Source organism: Takifugu flavidus, chromosome 18 (genome assembly GCF_003711565.1).
Source record: "Takifugu flavidus isolate HTHZ2018 chromosome 18, ASM371156v2, whole genome shotgun sequence".
NCBI lineage: Eukaryota > Metazoa > Chordata > Actinopteri > Tetraodontiformes > Tetraodontidae > Takifugu > Takifugu flavidus.
In genome coordinates, this window is record NC_079537.1 from 1,217,476 (window position 1) to 1,238,641 (window position 21,166).

Sequence of the window (21,166 nt, forward strand, 5' to 3'; positions counted from 1 at the left end):
GACAAGCAACAGTGGCAAGGAAAAACTCCCCTTTAACAGGAAGAAACCTTGAGCATGCCTTATGCTTTAAAAGCTCTCTTCTTTCTTACATTTACAGTTAAATGTTGCTGAACTTATTTATTCTCAATATTAAAGTGTTGTAACATGTTTTGTGCAGCCTTGCTTGCAGAACAAATTGACTGAATCAGTGCACAACATTTGAATTCGTCATAACTACTGATGCCAAATCCAGTTCATGGGTTTTTATTTCAAAACAAGCCAACCCTGAGCAGCTGTTTTATACCAACATTTAAAGCTGGACATATTAGATCTGGATGCACTAAAAGGTAGATCACAAGTTTGACCTCAACACCAAATTTAAGGTCATTTGTGTTTCTTTTACACACAAAAGAATGTTTTATCACCATTTTTTAAAATTAGTTATTTCTTTTATTAGTTATTTCTTGCTGGTGGAGAATACAAACATATGTTACTTTAGACGTATCTACTGTTTTGTCAGACCAGGAAAAACATGTTATTATAACACTAAACATTTGACTCACTGACTGACTTTTATCCTTTAATCAGCTAAATTGCAAAAGTAATTTAATGTAGCAAATGAGATCCCCCAGTTCGACCCACTTGGAGAGGTAGTTGTCTCCCAAGTGTAGGCCCCGCCCACAGCAGACACCCCTCTCTCATAGCGCTATGTAATAGGATTAATTGCCAAAGGTAATCCTTAAATCCCTGGGATTAAACAAATTAAGGACAGTTTGTCTCTCAAGGTCTCCTCCCCTTTCTCCACCCATCCCTGGCATCATCTGGCACCCCCCTCCCAGATTCTGTCATTTATCAGGACCCCCTGACAGCTGAAATAAAGACAGGCACAAATCTAAACACCCCATATTGACAAAGATCAACTTCTTATGTCTGATTGTATAAACAGAGGATTATATGAAGGTGTGTGTGTGTGTGTGCGTGTGAGTGTGCGTGCGTGCGTGCGTGTGTGTGTATGTGTGTGTGAGGCAGTATGAGCTTTGTCTATAAAGAACTCCTTCGCAACTAAAATAAGATACATTTTAGAGTGATCAACCAAGTATGGCCCCCAAGGAAATCTTTGACGTTTATGCATAAACAGCAGTTTGAGCAACCCTGCGTCATTGTCAAGGTCACTCAGATGACAATCATTCTCACCTCAACCAGTTTGGCAAAGCATGACAGTGCGTTTCTAACACCAATATGACGATTACCAGCTCTGCATAACAAACCCCAGGGACAATACTGGAAAAAGGTCAAAGCATGTGATTCTGTAACAGTCTCGTAAAAATAAAGACAAATTTGGGGGGAGACTTGTTCAAACAAAATAAGAGAAGTCCCATGGCCCTGGTTTAGATAATTAAGAATTATAAATAGATTATTTTAAAACAATACACACCACCTGGTTATCTGTTGCTGTGAAAAGCCATACGGACCCATGAATACAATAAAAAAGTAAATTCAATAATAAGAGAAAACAGATATTACATGATCACAGTAAAAAAAAAAAGAGGTAGAAGTGATGTCATCAGTTTCATGACAAATCTGACAAACCCATTAGCTTTCATTTGCTGTCATGAATTCTAATGAATGAATGAAAAACTTCCTAATAACAACTAAGCATTTAGCAGAGAGTGCAAACAAGTCTGCTCTGCAAGTTTACAACCCTGATTCGTTTTAATGTTTAGACATACTTTTTTGACATAAATCCAAAGTCTGATGTATTTTAAACATTTAACCCCTATTTAAAGACCGCTGAGAATATCAGCAACTATGGCAGCAGTTTTAATAGTTTTAAAATATGAACAAAACATTATTAAACATGTTTTGGGTGTTTTTGCAGCCACTGGTGAGACCACCTTTACCCACAGTTTTAGTTTAAAACTCAGTTTGCTGCTGCTGGGCTGTAGAATCAAGAAAATATAGTTCTGCAATGTTAAATTCCGTAGTTTAGCAGCAACCCAAACTGGGCGCAATGTAGCAGAAAATGGTTGGAAATTAATGTTTTGTTGCTTGTGTAAGACATTTGTGGATCAGATTGTGATTCTTGTGTAGTTTTTCTGCTTCCCCGCCCCCCCTCCCCTTCTGTATTCATTTACAGGTATTGCCGCCTTCAGAGCTGCATGATGACCTCCGGCCCCACTGACCCACTCGGCCGGCGGCTTGCATAAATAGTGTATTTTTGTATGTGTTTCTGTGCTCTGTGCCTCTCCTCTCCTCTCCGCTCCTCTCCTCTCCTCTCCTCTCCTCTCCTCTCTCTACCCAGCCGACCATCAGCAGGAGGGTCCCCCTACATGAGCCTGGTCCTGCTCAAGGTTTCTTCCTGTTAAAGGGGAGTTTTTCCTTGCCACTGTTGCTTGTCTGGGGTCAGGCCCTTGGATTCTGGAAAGCGCCTTGAAACAATTTTGATTGTATAAGACGCTATATAAATAAAGATTGATTTTTTTTTAATTTATTGAGAAGAAAAACTCTGTCGGAGATCAGCTGTGTGGATAAAGATTGAATAAAAAGACAGTAAAATGAGACATGACTGAGTTAAGTTAAATCACAAAACAACCAACAATATGAGACTGATATGAAATTACAGAAGAATGTCCTGAAACATGGTCATCTTTTAAAAGCATGAGCTTTTACTCCTGGCTTTCCTTATGAATAAATGTGTCTTACGCATGAAAATGAAACTATTACAATATATTTTCCATTACAGTATTGATATCATATCATATATGATATCCCAATATCATATCCCAATATCATATATGCTCATCATGTGTATTCAGCAGTCATGCTACACTGAAAATATTTTGGGACGTTTAAACTTCCGGTGTAAAGTAAGCTGATTTGATAAAGATGTCTTCTAACTCTCTTGGCTAACGAAGGTGGCAGATTGGTATCAGAGATAGGAGGATCGCCCTGCTTCTAAAGATTGGGGACACTTTTTGGTTGTTTATTATTTCGTAATCTATTTCGGAAATTTCAAAGCTAATTCGTGTCAAACTTAGAAAAATGGTTGCCAGACTGCAGCTTACATAATGCTATGGATATTTGTGTAAATAAAAAGTTCTATTCTCATATCTAAGATATTATAATATCAAACAGGCTGAAAGCTGTAGGTGCGGCATGAAAACACAAATAGAATTCCATTAGCATTCTGTAATCCACTTAAACTAATCTTTCCCAGTATTGTAAGACAGTCCTAACAACACATACATTTTCATTTTTATTTATTTATTGACCATGCAGGAAGACTTTCTTTATTATTTGTAGAATGAACTCTACCTCCTTCCATGAAAAATGCTCCCTTGTGCTGCCTGAGAATTAAGGGACTTAGATACAACTCAAGTAAAACACGTACATTATAATGGAAACTAGGTAACTCTAAATGAAGTAAGGACATAAAGAAAGTACTGGAAAGGACTCACCCTGTGTCAGACCCACTCAACTGTTTGGGTGTTTATTTTACTCCTCTGCTGTACATCCAAATGTTCTTCAGACAAATCCACCAACACTGACTGAGAGCAAGTTGTGTCACACACAACTCTCCCTTTGGTTGCTCTCTCTCTCTTTCTACCCCTCCCCCATTCAGAGTTAATCTCCACACTAACCCCCCCGCAGCCAACTACCTAAATAATGTCTTCCTCCTTTACAGAAAGTCCGTCTTGTTCCTGCAAAAGTTGTGATTTTAAAATCGCACCTGTTCAAAAAACAATGTGGAATTTCTAATCCTGATTTGTGTTCACTCATGTGGTTGCTTCAGAGATTAAGCACCCTGGACAGCAACAAGCCCAGAGAGAAGAGTCACTCGTTACAAAGCCTCTTCAACCTGCTTATTATTAGGTCTGGGGACTGCTTCATTCTGCAAATAGACTGAGTTTTTTTTTTTTTTAATGACTTCTTTATTCTTTAAGCACAATAATTAAAAATACTCTGCAGTTGCAGAATTTTTTGGGAGGACAATGGTGAATAATGGTGCAGGCAAACCGATTGAGTCATAAAAATCGATTATAATATATGCTATGCTCTTTGTAGGATAATGAAAATAACAAAATAAATAGAGATTAACATCTATGGTTTAAAAATGTTCAATAACTTAATGGAAAGTAACTTATAATGTACAAGGTCTGCAGATTTGTACAGGATTTTTCTGTGGTCAGGAAATGCACAGCTGTCGCGTGTGGCACACTTTTATCACAGCAAATCCACCATGAAGTGTGGAGTTCTAGACTCATGGTGCAGTAACTGTGTACTACCATCAGGTGGCACTAAACAAGCTTCCACAAACACGTGGCGTTGGAGGACGATCACCAGAGAAAACAACAATTATCCAATTTTCCAACATTTGGTCGTGTGTGTCAACATTTAAAGCAACATTATCCCTTTCAGAAGTCAACTTGGTATTTAGCTTACGTGAAAAGTGTTTGTTCGGTGCAGCGGCCCAACAGCATCTAGTTCCAACATTAGCATCCAGACTCCCAATAATATAAGTAAAACTTTCTACAGGATTTATGTGGCCTTTAAGCTAAAACTTCCCTAACAGCTGATTTTATATGCATTTTTATACCAAATAACATCAATTTAACTGAAAAAAATACAGTGAAAAACATACAAATTCTACTATTGTTAGCAAATATATTTTATTGTCTGTAAACTGGAAATACTATTTTAAATTAAATTGGAGCATCAAAGGTACTGTTATCTAATTTTATGCAGTTCATTACTGGGCTTGGGCTGCAATGAACTTGTCATAATATTTTATTTAAATGAAATCAAATCAATCTTTATTTATATAGCGTCTTTTATAATCAAAATTGTTTCTAGGCACTTTACACAATCCCAGGGCCTAACCCCAAACAACCACAGTGGCAGGAAAAACTCCCCTTTAACAGGAAGAAACCTTGAGCAGGACCAGGCTCATGTAGGGGGACCCTCCTGCTGATGGCCAGCTGGGTAGAAAGAGAGGAGAAGGTAGAGGAGAGAATAGGTAGGAGAGGAGAGGTAGAGGAGCGAATAAGCATAGATCATAGAGAATACGTACAGAAATACATTATATTAAGTAAAGTAAGCTGCCAGTAGAGTCAAGTTGAGTGGGTCAGTGGGGTCCAAGGTCAGTATGCAGCTCTGAAGGCGGCGATACCTGTAGATGAATACAGAAGGGGGGGGGGAATACTGTGATCAACTGTATCAAAAAGCAGCACTGAGGTCCAGAAGAACCAGCATAGAGACCAGTCCATGATCTTGTAGGATCGGGGTACTGAAGAGAATTGTGTTTGCTTTTTTTGATATGTTTCTGTTTTCTGTTACAGTTGCTTTAGAAGTTAGGGATATTATAATCTTTAGCAAGAGTAAAAACGATAAACAGTCAGTTGACCCTCCCTTGACATGATTGTTGTTTGTTTAACACGTAAAGTGTTAAACCCCCATTGTAAAACTTGACAGCATAGTTTACTGGTGTTGATAAGTTCCTCTGCAAAAAGACGGTGAACTTTGACCTGGCCATTTGGGAAACAATGGACAACAAGAACAATGTCAGCAACCAATGGAACAGGATGAAGACGAGGTCGTCCAAGCAGAAGGACTGGATTGGACTGAATTAGCATCAATAATTTACATATGTGGTTCTATAAAAGACTGGGTCAAGGGATAGTTCGGTTGTCAGACTTCATGCCCTGACAATTGACTTTGTTATTGTAGGGTTATGAACTGGCCCGGAGCTCTGTAATATTTGTATCTTGAATTGGTTCTATTTGCTAAATACATTTTGAAAGTGGCATTTTTCTTCTTGAAGTCTTCATTCAAAGAACACGCGGATTAGCAGTGACACACGTGAGAGTTTAGCAATCCAACAGTACATAACGTGTCACTAAAGAACAATTGATCCGGTCCAGGATAGAGCTGCCTATCATTGGTAAAACATCCTTCAACAGGTGTGTTGGGATGGGATCTAAAAGACACGTGGTGGTCTTGGATTTCTGAATTAGCGATGACACCTCAGGAAAAATATATAGGGGTGAAAGAGTTGAAGGGCTCGTTGGAGACCCTGTATGTTCCCACAGTCAGCACATCCGGTGATGGTCCAGTTGTTGGGATGGCCTGGTTAGCTTTTTCTCTGATAGCTAGAACTTTATCAGTGAAGAAGGTCATTAAGTTTTTGCGTAATTGCACGCCGACTCTATGTTAATGTTGGTGACCTCCGACTGACGAAGCGGGGTGTCGTTTGCGCTGACGTGAATAATACCTTTACTGAATTTACGTTTACTTCTCACCAGCAGCTTTAGATTGGCTTCTATGACGCCCACTCTGCCCCCGGAATGCACTTAACTATGGTCGCTGGAGTCTGCTTCACATAGCACAAAACAGAGTCGCCAATTACCAGGGTTGGTTTCTCAGCGGGTGTGTCACCGAGTGGGGAAAAACGGTTAGCCATGGGAAGTGGTTGGTGGTGCACCATAGGCCTTTGGTTTGGGCTACTGCGGAACCATATCCCAAGCTCACTAAGTCTCGCCTCCAGAGCCATTCATAAACTACACTTTCTGCACCTATTCCCTCAACTAAAGGAGGCAGAAGAGTAGCTAAACATTTCACACACTGAACAGACACAGACACCGGGTGAAACAAACGGTGAGGCCATGCTAATGCTAATAATTGGCGGAGTCCTGTATTTGTTTAATATTGATTTTTTTTCTCCCCGTTGTTATCGACTGACTATTTCCCGAGTATTCAATTTTAAATAAAGTGAATCCAATACACACCCTGCACAGTGCGCCAACGAACTATTAGGAAGACAGGAAGTGACGCAATACGTTACCCAACGAAAGTGGGTAACGATCAAAGAGGCCTTGATCTTCCAAGGATCAAAGACACATTGATTCAAAGCAAAATATGTTGTATATTACATCTTCCCCACAGCTGATGTGGACCAACTTCGAAGACAAACACTATAGAAGGAAAAACTGTTCAAGGCAATTCGAGGACAATTGAACTCTTATTGTGTCCTGACCAACATCCCGTCCTGAACTCCGCTAATCAGAATCATTGCATTCCAGTTCCTACTAGAGTGAATCATGTCTAATAGAGAGCTGGTAGAGAACTATTTAATCTACAAACTCTCTCAGAAGAACTACCCAGGCACTCTGCTCAGACCAAAGGATGCCTTAAGCGGTTTGCTGGTTGATAGAGAGAGCAGTGGAACGTCTCCATCCACAGGTACTGGCAGAGAGGATGTGAACGCAGCTCTTTGGAGCATGGCAAATAAGTTCGAGCAGGACTTTACCCAGCCGGCCATCAGCAGGAGGGTCCCCCTACATGAGCCTGGTCCTACTCGAGGTTTCTTCCTGTTAAAGGGGAGTTTTTCCTTGCCACTGTTGCTTGTCTGGGGTTAGGCCCTGGGATTCTGGAAAGCGCCTTGAAACAATTTTGTTTGTATAAGACGCTATATAAATAAAGATTGATTTGATTTGATTTGAGTAGCTGTGTTATATGAAGATTTGAAAGAAAAATGACTCCCTTCACCTGACGGGATTTCCAAGATAATCTGTTCTTTATTTTTCCTTTCAAATTAATAGAATTGTGCAATTTATGTTGGCATGTAATCTTGGTGTGTAAAAAAAGAATCTTTATTTAGAATCCAAGCTAGAATTCAAATTTACATGTCAGTTAATCCCACCACCATTTACAATATTTGTTGCTTTCTCAGAAATAAATTGGGAATAATTTCACCGATAATTTTATTTCCCCGTCTCTGGTGGTGTACACCGCCTGGCGCTTACGTCAGCCGTCCCCATCAATGCCAGTTCTCCTTTAGCCTCCCTTCATGCTAATGCTGCTGTAGTTGAACACCTTGTCTGGTTTTTGTCTGAACCTTTGTCTCTGTTACAGGATTGCTTTGCTGCCATTTATGGGGAAGAAGCCTGCACAAACAGAGCTCAGGAAGAAAGGCATAAATGGATACTGGGCAGACTGGTGGTGCTGGCTGGTGTTTTGAAAATTTTTACAAAAAATTATGGTACATTGCGTAAGCCATTTTCTCACTTCATGTCTTATTGGTCGTAGAGACTGTCAGTACCCTGCTTGTGTTGTGTTTCACTTAATTAATGTTTGGAAATTTGTAGTTATTGTACAATTAAAATTACACAAAAGCACTACTTGTTTTTTTCAGAGATTTTGTTCCAATTATACAGTAATTTACGTAGCATTAGCGTGGCCTCACCATTTGTTTCACCCTGAAGTGTTTGGGAATGAGGCTGTGAGTTTGAGGCACAGTTCTACAAGTTAGAGTTGCCAGGTCAGTTAGCCAAAAAAATATAGCAGCCACGCCGCGGCCCAGTGCAGCTCATGCTGGTAGCATCCAAGGAGACAATCTTGCCAGGATGGCTGGGTGACCGTTCACAAGAAGTGTAGTCCCATTCAGAGGCCCACCGTCTGCTTCCCATGGCCAATCATTTTTCCCCTACTCACTCACCATCGCTGAGAAACCGACTCTGGTATTTGGTGACTGTTTTGCAAGTACAAGCTGACGCCAGACATCAAAAGCACCTTTTCTGCCAAAGAGGGTCCAGGGCTGGTTTGGAGCCAGTGCTTGTCTTTGCACCAGTTCTTTGTTCTTCCACCTACTAAACAAACTGGTTCCAGGCAAGCACCTGAATATGAACAGCACAAGTAAATAGATTAGAGAATAAAATAACTCATTGCTCCCCTGGAAAGTCTGTCAATCCCCTAGGAAAGGTACAGGAGTACGAAATACAATACAAGTTGCCTACTGGTGCCTTGAGGCGTCGGATCACCTGACCAAATGCAGAAGTTTAACAAGTAAAGAAATTAAGTGCACAATTAAAAGTTGTTGAAGCTGCACAGAAATGGGAGAGAAACCTTCCATGCCTGGGGAAGAGCACTTGATCACATGCTACAATCTACCTGACATGGTTGACCATGGTGGTGGTTTACAACGTTTAAGGCAGGGGACAGACGTCTGGAATTGTGACTTAAAGAACTGACAGGTCTTGTGAGTAAGACTGATAATTCTGTTCAGATTGTCTTGTCCATCAATTCGGAGATGTGCATCATGGAGGCCATTTCACTAGATTTCAGAGAACCCCACCCACAAACCCCACCCATCTCAACAAAACAGACCAGCATGTAAAATTCACCCAGGAAGATACAAAAGGAAACAGGCTGGCCTTTCTGGACTGCGCAGTCAAGATCACTGAGGACAGAAATCTCACCATCGAAGTCTACAGAAAACCTACACATACCGACCAGTACCTTCAGTTTAACTCTCACCACCCACTGGAACACAGGTTGGGAGTGATCAGAACTCTCCAACACTGGGCCAGAGAAATACTCGCCACATCCCAAGGCAGAAAGAAGGAACAGGACCACATTAAGGCAGCTCTCAAAACATGCGGCGACCCAGACTTGGCCTTCACCAAAACCTCAAGAAAACGAGACCCCAGCAAAGGAGAGGAGGAGAGAAACAAATGCCGCAGCGTTTCGATCCCCTACCTGTCCAGAGTCTCTGAGAAGTTTAGAAGGATCCTCCAGAAACACGACATACCGGTTCATTTCAAACCCAGCAACACTCTCAGACAGAGGTTAGTACACCCAAAGGACAAGACACCAAGACACAAACAAAGTAATGTTGTTTATGCTATACAGTGCCAGGAGAAATGCAAGGAACTGTACACTGGGGAAACCAAACAACCTCTCCACAGAAGAATGGCACAACACAGACGCACCACCTCTTCGGGTCAGGATTCAGCAGTTCACTTACACTTAAAAAAGAGTTGGCACTCCTTCTAGGACAGCCAAGTACGGATACTGGCCCGAGAAGACCGCTGGTTTGAAAGGGGTGTCAAGGAAGCTATCCATGTCAAATTGGAAAAACCATCCTTAAACAGAGTTGGTGGCCTGAGGCACGTCCTATCACCCACATACAATGCAGTCCTCCACTCCTTCCAACAGCAAAACAAACATTCACACCATTCCAGGAGACCCAGTGACTCACCACCATGTGATCCAGCAGACAAAGGGGAGACACCTCAACAGAAACTAGGTGAACGACCTGACAAACGACCCTGCTAACGACTCTCAGGTGACCACCCAGATCATTAGCATGCAGATGGTCCACAGGGGCTATATATTTTCAAGCTCTCTCCCCAGCGATTTCAGAACTGAAGAAGCATTCTAGGTAGAAGGCGAAACGTCTTCAAGAGAAGAAACCCAGTCCAGTTGACATAGAAAACTACCTTGGACCCACCTACAAACAAATACTCAAAGCACGTGCACCAAACACCTGCGTGGGAATTATACCTAATGTGTGAATCATACGAGGGGGCGCACCCTCACTCACTCACTCACTTTCTACCGCTTGTTCCTCCACTGAGGGTCGCGGGGGGACTGGAGCCTATCCCAGCACAATGGGCGGAGGCAGGGTACACCTGGACTGGACGCCAGTCAATCGCAGGGCTAACACATATAGACAAACAACCATTCTCTCTCACACTCACACCTACGGGCAATTTAGAGTTTCCAATTAGCCTAATCCCCAATCATGCATGTCTTTGGACTGTGGGAGGAAGCCGGAGTACCTGGAGAGAACCGACGCAGGCACAGGGAGAACATGCAAACTCCACACAGAAAGTCCCCAGCCTCAGTCCCAACCAGGGATCGAACCCAGGGCCTTCTTGCTGTGAGGCAACAGTGCTAACCACCACACCACCGTGCCTCCTGCATAGAATAATTCTTAATCATAAATGTAAAAGTGATCAAAACATGATCTGACAGGAGTGGGTTCTGAGGGAACACTCACACATGTTCTACCTCAACACCATAAGTCAGAACTAGATCTAGGGTGTCGTTGAAGCTATGAGTTGGTTGGTTTATCTGTTGAAGGAAACCAACTGACTCAAGTAATGAAATTAAGCCATTTCTAAAGCTGTCATTTACAACGTCTACATGTATATTAAAGTCTCCAATAATAATGACTTTATCTGTTCTGAGGACCAAGTCAGATAAGAAGTCAGGGAACTCAGAAAGGAACTCTGAATGTGGCCCAGCAGGGGGGCAATATACAACTACAAACAAAAGTGGCTTTTCTGTTCTCCGGTTCAGATGGGTGATGCCAAGAATCAGGCTTTCAAATGAACTGGAAGCATGTTTTGGTCTAGGATTAATTAATAACTTGGAGTGATAGATTGCACCACTCCCCCTCCTCAACCAGTACCATGAGGAATATGATAAGTGGAGGAGTAGATTCGTTTAAGCTAACATACTCCTCCTCTTGAAGCCACGTCTCAGTAAGACAGAGTAAATCAATGTGATGATCCACTATCAGGTCGTGCACTAACAGGGATTTGCACAAAAGAGATCTAATATTGAATAGTCCACATTTAATTGTGCTGTTAGTGTATTCTATTTGTGCTTTGGTATTATTTTAATAAGATTATGGTGATTGACCATTCCCTTGCTCTGTGCTTGGTGAACTTTTAACCGTGGAACAGAGACTACCTCTATAGTGTTAAATATCTTATTGTTGGTGGATGCGGGTTCTATGAAAGCAGCAGAGAGGTGTGTAAGACTACAACTCTGCATCCTGGTCTGGACCCTTGTTTGTCAGGTCATTGGGCAAGTTACTGAAAATGAGAGAGGCACCATCCCGTGTGGGATGGACACCGTCTCTCCTAATCAGACCAGGTTTTCCCCAAAAACTGCTCCAATTGTCTGCAAAGGACTCCTGGTTTTCGGGAAACCACCGTGACAGCCAGCGACGAAGCAACGACATGCGACTAAACATTTCATCGCTGGCCAGATTGGGGAGGGGACCAGAGAATGCTACAGAGTCATACATGGTTTTTGCGTAATTGCACACCGACTCGACTCTATGTTAATTTTGGTGACCTCCGACTGACGAAGCTGGGTATCATTTGCTCCGACATGAATAATAACTTTACTGAATTTACGTTTACTTCTCGCCAGCAGCTTTAGATTGGCTTCTATGTCGCCCGCTCTTCCCCCAGAATGCACTTAACTATGGTCGCTGGAGTTGGCTTCACATAGCTCAAAACAGAGTCGCCAATTACCAGAGTCAATTTCTCAGCGGGTGTGTCGTCAAGTGGGGAAAAACGGTGAGCCACAGGAAGCGGGTGGTGGTGCACCGTGGGCCTTTGGTTTGGGCTACGCTACGTGCGAACCATCACCCAGCCGCCCTGGATAGCCAGCTGCTCGGCTGCTGCCGAGGGACTGCTAGCTGTAGCTACGCTAGGCAGCTCCACAGCAGCTACCTTCTCCTGGCCACCTGACGCAACTCTAGACAACTCCAATCTCAAGCTCACTAAGTCTCGCCTCCAGAGCCATTAATAAACTACACTTTCTGCACCTATTTCCTTCACTAAAGGAGGCAGAGGAGTAGCTAAACATTTTACACACTGAACAGACACAGACACCGGGTGAAACAGACGGTGAGGCCATGCTAAGGCTAATATTCGGCAGAGTCCTTTATTTGTTTAATATTGATTTTTTTCTCCCTGTTGTTATAGAGTGACTAGAGTTTCCCGAGTATTCAATTTTAAATAAAGTGAATCCAACACACACCCTGCACCATCGAACTATTAGGAAGACAGGAAGTGACGCAATACGTTACTTAACGAAAGTGGGTAACGATCAAAGAGGCCTTGATCTTCCAAGGATCAAAGACACATTGATTCAAAGCAAAATATGTTGTATATTACATCTTCCCCCACTGCTGGTGTGGACAAACTTCAAAGACAAACACTATAGAAGGAAAAACTGTTCAAGGCAGTGTGTTGTGAAGAGCTACAGTTGTCACATTTGAGGACAATTGAACTCTTATTGTGTCCTGGCCTGTCCTGAACTCCGCTAATCAGAATCATTGTATTCCAGTCCCTACGAAAGTGAATCATGTCTAATAGAGAGCTGGTAGAGAACTACTTAATCTACAAACTCTCTCAGAAGAACTACCCAGGCACTCTGCTCAGACCAAAGGATGCTTCAAGCGGTTTGCTGGTTGATAGAGAGAGCAGTGGAACGTCTCCATCCGCAGGTACTGGCAGAGAGGCTGTGAACGCAGCTCTTCGGAGCATGGCAAATAAGTTCGAGCAGGACTTTATTCAGCTAGCAGGTGACCTCTCCTCATACGGCGCCATGACTCGTAACCAGGCAAGCTTTAACAAGTTGATGGACAACATGTTCAGTGATGAAATCAACTGGGGAACAGTTGTGGGTCTTTTTGTCGTGGGCGGCGCCATTTGTGTGCAATCTGTCGAGGGTAGCGCAAGTGAACCGGTTTGCCACATTGCAGACTGGATGACAGCTTACCTGGACAAACGGATTAACCCATGGATTGAGAATCAAGGAGGATGGGTGAGTGTAAAGGAGAGAGACTCAAAATATAGCTTCCTTTGTGCTGCAGTTAGAGATTTGATGACCAAAATACAACCTTTATTTTTTTTTTAGAATGACTAACGGCCATGAGTTGATTAGGGGAATTGTATTCATCTGACAACAGAAAATAGTATTTTTTTGTGAATAGAAATCAAGTTTGAAGTAACTGAAAGTGTACTGTGTAGTAGCTGTGTTATATGAAGATTTGAAAGAAAAATGACTCCCTTCACATGACGGGATTTCCAAGATAATCTAGTCTTTATTTTTCCTTTCAAATTAATAGAATTGTGCAATTTATGTTGGCATGTAACCTTGGTGTGTAAAAAAAGAATCTTTATTTAGAATCCAAGCTAGAATTCAAACTTACATGTCAGTTAATTCCACCACCATTTACAATGTTTGTTGCTTCCTCAGAAATAAATTGGGAATAATTTCACCGATAATTTTATTTCCCCGTCTCTCATGTTGTGCACCGCCTGGCACTTACGTTAGCCGTCCCCATCAATGCCAGTTCTCCTTTAGCCTCCCTTCATGCTAATGCTGCTGTAGTTAAACACTTTGTCTGGTTTTTGTCTGAACCTTTGTCTCTGTTACAGGATTGCTTTGCTGCCATTTATGGGGAAGAAGCCTGCACAAACAGAGCTCAGGAAGAAAGGCATAAATGGATACTGGGCGAACTGGTGGTGCTGGCTGGTGTTTTGATCATTTTTACAAAAAATTATGGTACATTGCGTAAGGCATTTTCTCACTTCATGTCTTATTGGTCGTAGAGACTGTCAGTACCCTGCTTGTGTTGCATTTCACTTAATTAATGTTTGGAAATTTGTAGTTATTGTACAATTAAAATTACTCAAAAGCACTACTTGTTTTTTTCAGAGATTTTGTTCCAATTATACAGTAATTTACGTAGCATTAGCGTGGCCTCACCATTTGTTTCACCCTGAAGTGTTTGGGAATGAGGCTGCGAGTTTGAGGCACGGTTCTACAAGTTAGAGTTGCCAGGTCAGTTAGTCAAAAAAATATAGCAGCCACGCCGCAGCCCAGTGCAGCTACAGCAGGCTGTCCCCTGGTAGCATCCAAGGAGACAATCTTGCCAGGATGGCTGGGTGACCGTTCACAAGAAGTGTAGTCCCATTCAGAGGCCCACCGACTGCTTCCCATGACCAACCATTTTTCCCCTACTCACTCACCCTCACTGAGAAACAGACTCTGGTATTTGGTGACTGTTTTGCAAGTACAAGCTGACGCCAGACATCAAAAGCACCTTTTCTGCCAAAGAGGGTCCAGGGCCGGTTTGGAGCCAGTGCTCGTCTTTGCTCCAGTTCTTTGTGTTTCCACCTACTAAACAAACTGGTTCCAGGCAAGCACCTGAATATGAGCAGCACAAGTAAATAGATTAGAGAATAAAATAACTCATTGCTCCCCTGGAAAGTCTGTCAGTCCCCTAGGAAAGGTACAGGAGTATGAAATACAATACAAGTTGCCTACTGGTGCCTTGAGGCGTCGGATCACCTGACCAAATACAGAAGTTTAACATGTAAAAATATTAAGTGCACAATTAAAAGTTGTTGAAGCTGCACAGAAATGGGAGAGAGACCTTCCATTCCCGGGGAAGAGCACTTGATCACATGCTACCATCTACCTGGCATGGGTGACCATGGTGGTGGTTTACAATGTTTAAGGCAAGGGACAGACGTCTGGAATTGTGACTTAAAGAACTGACAGATCTTGTGAGTAAGACTGACAGTTCTGTTCAGATTGTCTTGTCCATCAATTCAGAGATGTGCATCATGGAGCCCATTTCACTAGATTGCAGGGAACCCCACCCACAAACAAATACTCAAAGCACGTGCACCAAACACCTGCGTGGGAATTATAGCTAATGTGTGAATCATACCAGGGGGCACACCTCCTCTGATTTATTATTTTCTTTTTCAGGAGGCCAACAGAATCAAGCATGATTCTCAGTGAGGTTGCTGCATCTTCAGCCTCAGCAGGGCTAAGATTATAATGATTGATCCCTGGAGAAACACACAGGGATCGCTTCCTTAAACTTAGCTTCAGCATTATCTGAAAGACATCTGCTATCGTAAGACTGTGTTCTAAGCATAGAAGAAACCTTAATCATAAATGTAAAAGTGATCAAAACATGATCTGACAGGAGTGGGTTCTGAGGGAACACTCACACATGTTCTACCTCAACACCATAAGTCAGAACTAGATCTAGGGTGTAGTTAAAGATATGAGTTGGTTGGTTTATCTGCTGGAGGAAACCAACTGACTCAAGTAATGAAATTAAGCCATTTCTAAAGCTGCCATTTACAACGTCTACATGTATAGTAAGTCTCCAATAATAATAACTTTATCTGTTCTGAGGACCAAGTCAGATAAGAAGTCAGGGAACTCAGAAAGGAACTCTGAATGTGGCCCAGCAGAGGGGCAATATACAACTACAAACAAAAGTGGCTTTTCTGTCCTCCGGTTCAGATGGGTGATGCCAAGAATCAGGCTTTCAAATGAACTGGAAGCATGTTTTGGTCTGGGATTAATTAATAACTTGGAGTGATAGATTGCACATCTCCCCCTCCTCGACCAGTAACACGAGGAATATGATAATTAAGATGGGTAGGAGGAGTAGATTCATTTAAGCTAACATACTCCTCCTCCTGAAGCCAGGTCTCAGTAAGACAAAACAGATCAATGTGATGATCCGCTATCAGGTTGTGCACTAACAGGGATTTACACAAACGAGATCTAATATTTAACAGTCCACACTTAACTGTGATATTAGTTTCTCCAACTTGTGCTTTAGTATTAATTTTAATAAGATTATGGTGATTGACCGTTCCCTTGCTCTGTGCTTGGTGAACTTTTAACCGTGGAACAGAGACTACCTCTATAGTGTTAAATATGTTATTGTTGGTGGATGAGGGTTCTAAGGAAGCAGCAGAGAGGTGTGTAAGACTACAACTCTGCATCCTGGTCTGGACCCTGGATTGTCAGGTCACTTTGGGTCTAATAAAATTAGCCAAATTACTAGAAATGAGAGAGGCACCATCCCGTGTGGGATGGACACCGTCTCTCCTAATCAGATCAGGTTTTCCCCAAAAAGTGCTCCAATTGTCTCCAAAGGCCACCTGGTTTTTGGGGCACCATCGTGACAGCCAGCGACGAAGCGACGACATGCGGCTAAACATCTCATCGCTGGCCAGATTGGGGAGGGGACCAGAGAATGCTACGGAGTCCAACATCGTTTTTGCGTAGTTACACACCGACTCCAAGTTAATTTTAGTGACCTCTGACTGACGAAGCCGGGTGTCGTTGGCTCCGATGTAAATAATAACTTTACCAAATTTACGTTTACTACTCGCCAGCAGCTTTAGATTGGCTTCTATGTCGCCCGCTCTGGCCCCCGGAATGCACTTGACTATGGTCGCTGGAGTCGGCTTCACGTAGCGCAAAATAGAGTCGCCAATTAGTCGCTGATGACACCCAGCTTTATTTATCAATGAAACCAGAGGAGACAGAGAAGTTAGTGAAGCTTCAGACCTGTCTTAAAGACATAAAGTCCTGGATGTCTTCAAATTTCCTCCTCCTTAACTCAGGAAAAACTGAGGTCATGGTGTTTGGTCCTGAACCTCTCAGGGATAGATTAGATCACATGATCACTCTAGATGGTATCTCATTAGCATCTAGTCTCTTGGAGTAACTTTTGATCAAAATCTCTCCTTCAACTCACACATTAAATTAGTCTCTAGAAGTGCCTTTTTTCACCTGAGGAACATCGCAAAGATCAGAAAACTACTGACGCGGCATGATGCTGAAAAGTTAGTCCATGCATTTGTTACTTCCAGGCTGGACTATTGTAATTCTTTATTATTGGGGTGTCCAAACAACTCTTTAAGAAGCCTCCAGTTGATCCAAAATGCTGCAGCCAGTTCTGACAGGTATTGACAAAGGAGATCACATAACTCCTGTAATGGCGTCGCTTCATTGGCTGCCCGTTAAATTTAGAATGATTTTTAAAACCCTTCTTTTGACCTACAAGGTCCTCAGAGGCCTAGCTCCATCCTACCTGGAGGAGCTAGTGATACCTTATCAGCCCAATAGACCGCTCCGCTCTCAGAATGCTGGTCTACTTGTGGTTCCCAGAGTTTCTAGGAGTAGAATGGGGGGCTGAGCATTTAGCTACCAGGCCCCCCTGCTATGGAACCAGCTCCCTGTCCAGGTACAGGAGGCTGACTCCATCGCTACTTTTAAGATCAGACTTAAAACCTACCTCTTTGAAAAAGCTTATTGTTAGTAATTCTGCAGTTCCAGTTACTATTATAGATAGACAAATTATCATACTTAGGGGATCGTCTAATCGTTAGGTTAACATCTTAGCTATGCTGTTATAGGCCAAGGCTGCCGGGGTCCAGAAACATGATCACCTGACAGGCCTCTGTCACCCCACTGGGTCATGGCTTCCTCTCCTCTCCTTTCCTCTCCTCTCCTCTCCTCCTCCTCCTGCTCCCCCCCTTCTGTATTCATTTACAGGTATCGCCGCCTGCTGATGCTGCGTGATGACCTCCGGCCCCGCTGACCCATTTGGCCGGTGGCTTGCATAAATAGTGTATTTTTGTATGTGTTTCTGTGCTCTTTGCCTCTCCTCTCCTCTCCTCTCCTCTCCTCTCCTCTCCTCTCCTCTCTCCGCCCCCCTACATGAGCCTGGTCCTGCTCAAGGTTTCTTCCTGTTAAAGGGGAGTTTTTCCTTGCCACTGTTGCTTGTCTGGGGTTAGGCTCTGGGATTCTGGAAAGCACCTTGAAACAATTTTGATTGTATAAGACGCTATATAAATAAAGATTGATTTGATTTGATTTGACATCGTTTTAGCGCAGTTGCACACTGACTCTATGTTAATTTTGGTGACCTCCGACTGACGAAGCCGGGTATCATTTGATCTGCCCCCGGAATGCACTTAACTATGGTCGCTGGAGTCAGCTTCACGTCGTAGTGCAAAACAGAGTCGCCAATTATCAGGGTCGGTTTCTCAGCGGGTGTGTCGCCGAGTGTGGAAAAACGGTTAGCCACGGGAAGCAGGCGGTGGTGCACCGTGGGCCTTTGGTTTGGGCTACGCTTTCTGTGAACCATCACCCAGCCACCCTGGCTAGCCGGCTGCTGCCGATGGACCACTAATTGTAGCTGCGCTAGGCAGCTTCGCAGCAGCTACCTTCTAATGGCTACCTGACGCAACTCCAGACAACTCCAAGCTGCGGAACCGCGTTTCAAGCTTACTAAGTCTCGCCTCCAGAGCCATTAATAAACTACACTTTCTGCACCTATTCCCTTCACTAAAGGAGGCGGAGGAGTAACTAAACATTTCACACACTGAACAGACACAGACACCAGGTGAAACAGACAGTGAGGCCATGCTAATGCTAATAATTGGCAGAGTCCTGTACTTGTTTATTATGGATTATTTCTCCCTGTTGTTATTGGGTGACTAGAATTTCCCCAGTATTCAATTTTTAATAAAGTGAATCCAACACATACCCTGCACAGTGCACCAACGAACTATTAGGAAGACAGGAAGTGACGCAATATGTCACCCAACGGGAGTTAACACTTTTTCATGCTTCTCTCCCCCATCCTCTACCTCTCCATGTCCTGAGCTGCTCACCTCCGACCCCACTGACCCACTCAGCTCTAGTTTTCATTTCTCAGTGTAATTATTTTGTTTGCCTATATGACACGTGTCTATTCTCTCCTGTATCTTCCTACTCTTCACTTCCTTTGCCCAGACAGCCACAAGCAGTATTATTTCTCTATATGAGCCTGATGCTGTTCAAGGGGAGTTTTTTCTTGCCACTTGCCCATTGGGGGTCAGGCCCTGGGATATATAATTACCATCAGACCTTGACTTCAAGACAGTAGCATTGACTGTATTCAGACTCAATATTGTTGCAGTCTATATTCATTTTAGGACCAACTTAATGGGTTTATAATGTGTGTTGTCATTTCACACAATTGGACCATAACATCTGTAAGCCCTTAATCAGGTTTATTTAAGGAGTTAATATTGATATTTTCAAGGATTTCCAACAACTAGTGTTTCATTATAAAGATCTTGGAGTCAGTTTTACCTGTATCTACAACAAATGAGAGGTAGTCAAGTCCAGCTCAAAAGCTTTTTTATTTCAGAGTTGATCATGAGCAAGACATAGAATATGGACTCATGAATTACAAATCAGAACTCATTACTGGTGCAGCCAATTAATCAGATGGATTAACCAATCAACAAGATGAGCACGAGAGCCTGTGCATCACGTTTCTCACTGCAGGCTCACTGCTGTGACTTTGGAGCATTTAGCTCTTGCTCCCAAGGGTGTGCTTGTCAAACAGGTACTCGGCCATCTTGTTGTTCTGAGCATCCATGCGGGAGAGGTTGGTGATGTAGTCACCCAGCTTCTTGATGGCCTCCACCTGCTCATTCAGGTAGTGGCTCTCCAGGAAATCACACAGCTGCAGAGAGAACCACAAAGTAAGTGTTTCCATAAAGAAATAGTGCTGCTCAAAATTTTAATGCTTTCTGCAACTTACATGAGGATCGACATGGTCGGAGGCGAGCTTGTGGAGGTCCAACAGAGCTTGGTTCACCTTCTTCTCCAGCTGCAGTGCACACTGCATGGCCTCCAGCCCACTGCCCCACTCATCACGCTCAGGTTTCTATAACAGAAACAATTATTGTATGTTGAACATTACAACCAGAGCAAGTACTAACACGCACAAATGAGAACTCAACCCACCTTGATGTCCTGAAGGAAGATGCGTCCACCCCTCTTGTTCTGGAAGGAGAGCAACTTTTCAGCATGCTCCCGCTCCTCATCACTGTTCTCCTTGAAGAAATGGGCAAAGCCTGGAAGGGCCACATCATCACGGGAGAAATAGAAGGCCTGGCGATAGAAGTGCAAAGCTGTTATTAAGCGTCTCGATACTATTTCCAGACATTGTGAATAACTATAAAACCAGCCATGGCACCGTTTAAAATGCTAACAAGGAGGCGAAAACAGCTGTATTGTGCGTTACGAATCCCTGTACGGAGGCCGATAAGGCAAAAACGGTTATCAGAAAACAGACGGCATAAACAAAGCTAGAACAACCGTAGATTTATGTATGCAAACACAATAACTTTAAATACGAGAGCACCATCATGAATTATTACCATGGTCACGTCCTAATTGTTCCTTATTACATCTACCAAATACTACATAGCGATGGTCATTTTATTTTCTTACCATGGAAGTATAGGTGTAAGAGGCGTACAGCTCCATGTTGATCATTTTGTTGATGGCTGCCTCGCAGTCGCGGTGGTAGTTCTGACGCACCTGAGACTCCATTTTGGCTGGGTTTTTGTTCGGTTGTTTTTTTTAACAAAACGGTAAAAAAATATATATATATAGCTTTACGGTGACTTCTCTGGTCGAGTTCAAGTAAAGAAGGTTACTAAAGTATCCGGAATGCTAGCTTTTTAAGATAACTTAAGAGGGACGAAAGAAGAAGTTCCGTTCAAACACTGTTGAAGCAAGAACTCCTGAAGGTTTTCTTCCCGATATAAAATGGCAGAAAACGGGTCCCCTTATTTATACCCACTCTGCAGCCTTCGTAACCAAACGTCATTACGCTCGTTTCAACCAATCACCGAGTGCAACAACATCACGTGATTAACATGCGAGCCGAAGAATGACTTTGCACTTTTATTCTCCTTACTCACGA

General features: G+C 42.9%; 3 protein-coding genes and 1 long non-coding RNA gene across 4 annotated transcripts in view; 1 reads left to right on the forward strand and 3 right to left on the reverse strand.

Annotated features, from left to right (window-relative positions):
• syt5a (synaptotagmin Va) overlaps positions 1–3,789 on the reverse strand; it is a 7,906-nt gene extending 4,117 nt beyond the window's left edge. Inside the window, 1 exon segment of the mRNA XM_057015044.1 lies at positions 3,438–3,789. The gene's annotated coding sequence lies outside the window, so the exon portion shown is untranslated.
• LOC130515063 (uncharacterized) overlaps positions 1–17,172 on the reverse strand; it is a 25,091-nt gene extending 7,919 nt beyond the window's left edge. Inside the window, exon 1 of the long non-coding RNA XR_008947127.1 lies at positions 16,281–17,172. This is a non-coding gene — a long non-coding RNA (uncharacterized LOC130515063). The remainder of the gene's footprint in view (positions 1–16,280) is intronic.
• Positions 12,732–14,261, forward strand: LOC130515061 (bcl-2-like protein 1). Its single transcript, XM_057015064.1, has 2 exons — positions 12,732–13,389; positions 14,007–14,261. The coding sequence occupies exons 1-2, from the start codon at positions 12,928–12,930 to the stop codon at positions 14,178–14,180; spliced, it is 636 nt and encodes a 211-aa protein (XP_056871044.1). The 5' UTR covers positions 12,732–12,927; the 3' UTR covers positions 14,181–14,261.
• Positions 17,173–19,567: 2,395 nt separating the features above from the next.
• On the reverse strand, positions 19,568–21,013 carry LOC130515066 (ferritin, middle subunit). Its single transcript, XM_057015069.1, has 4 exons — positions 20,689–21,013; positions 20,200–20,346; positions 19,994–20,119; positions 19,568–19,915 (listed from the first exon to the last, which is right to left on the reverse strand). Exons 1-4 carry the CDS (start codon positions 20,788–20,790, stop codon positions 19,760–19,762), a joined length of 531 nt encoding a protein of 176 aa, XP_056871049.1. The 5' UTR covers positions 20,791–21,013; the 3' UTR covers positions 19,568–19,759.
• Between the last annotated feature and the right edge of the window lie 153 nt (positions 21,014–21,166).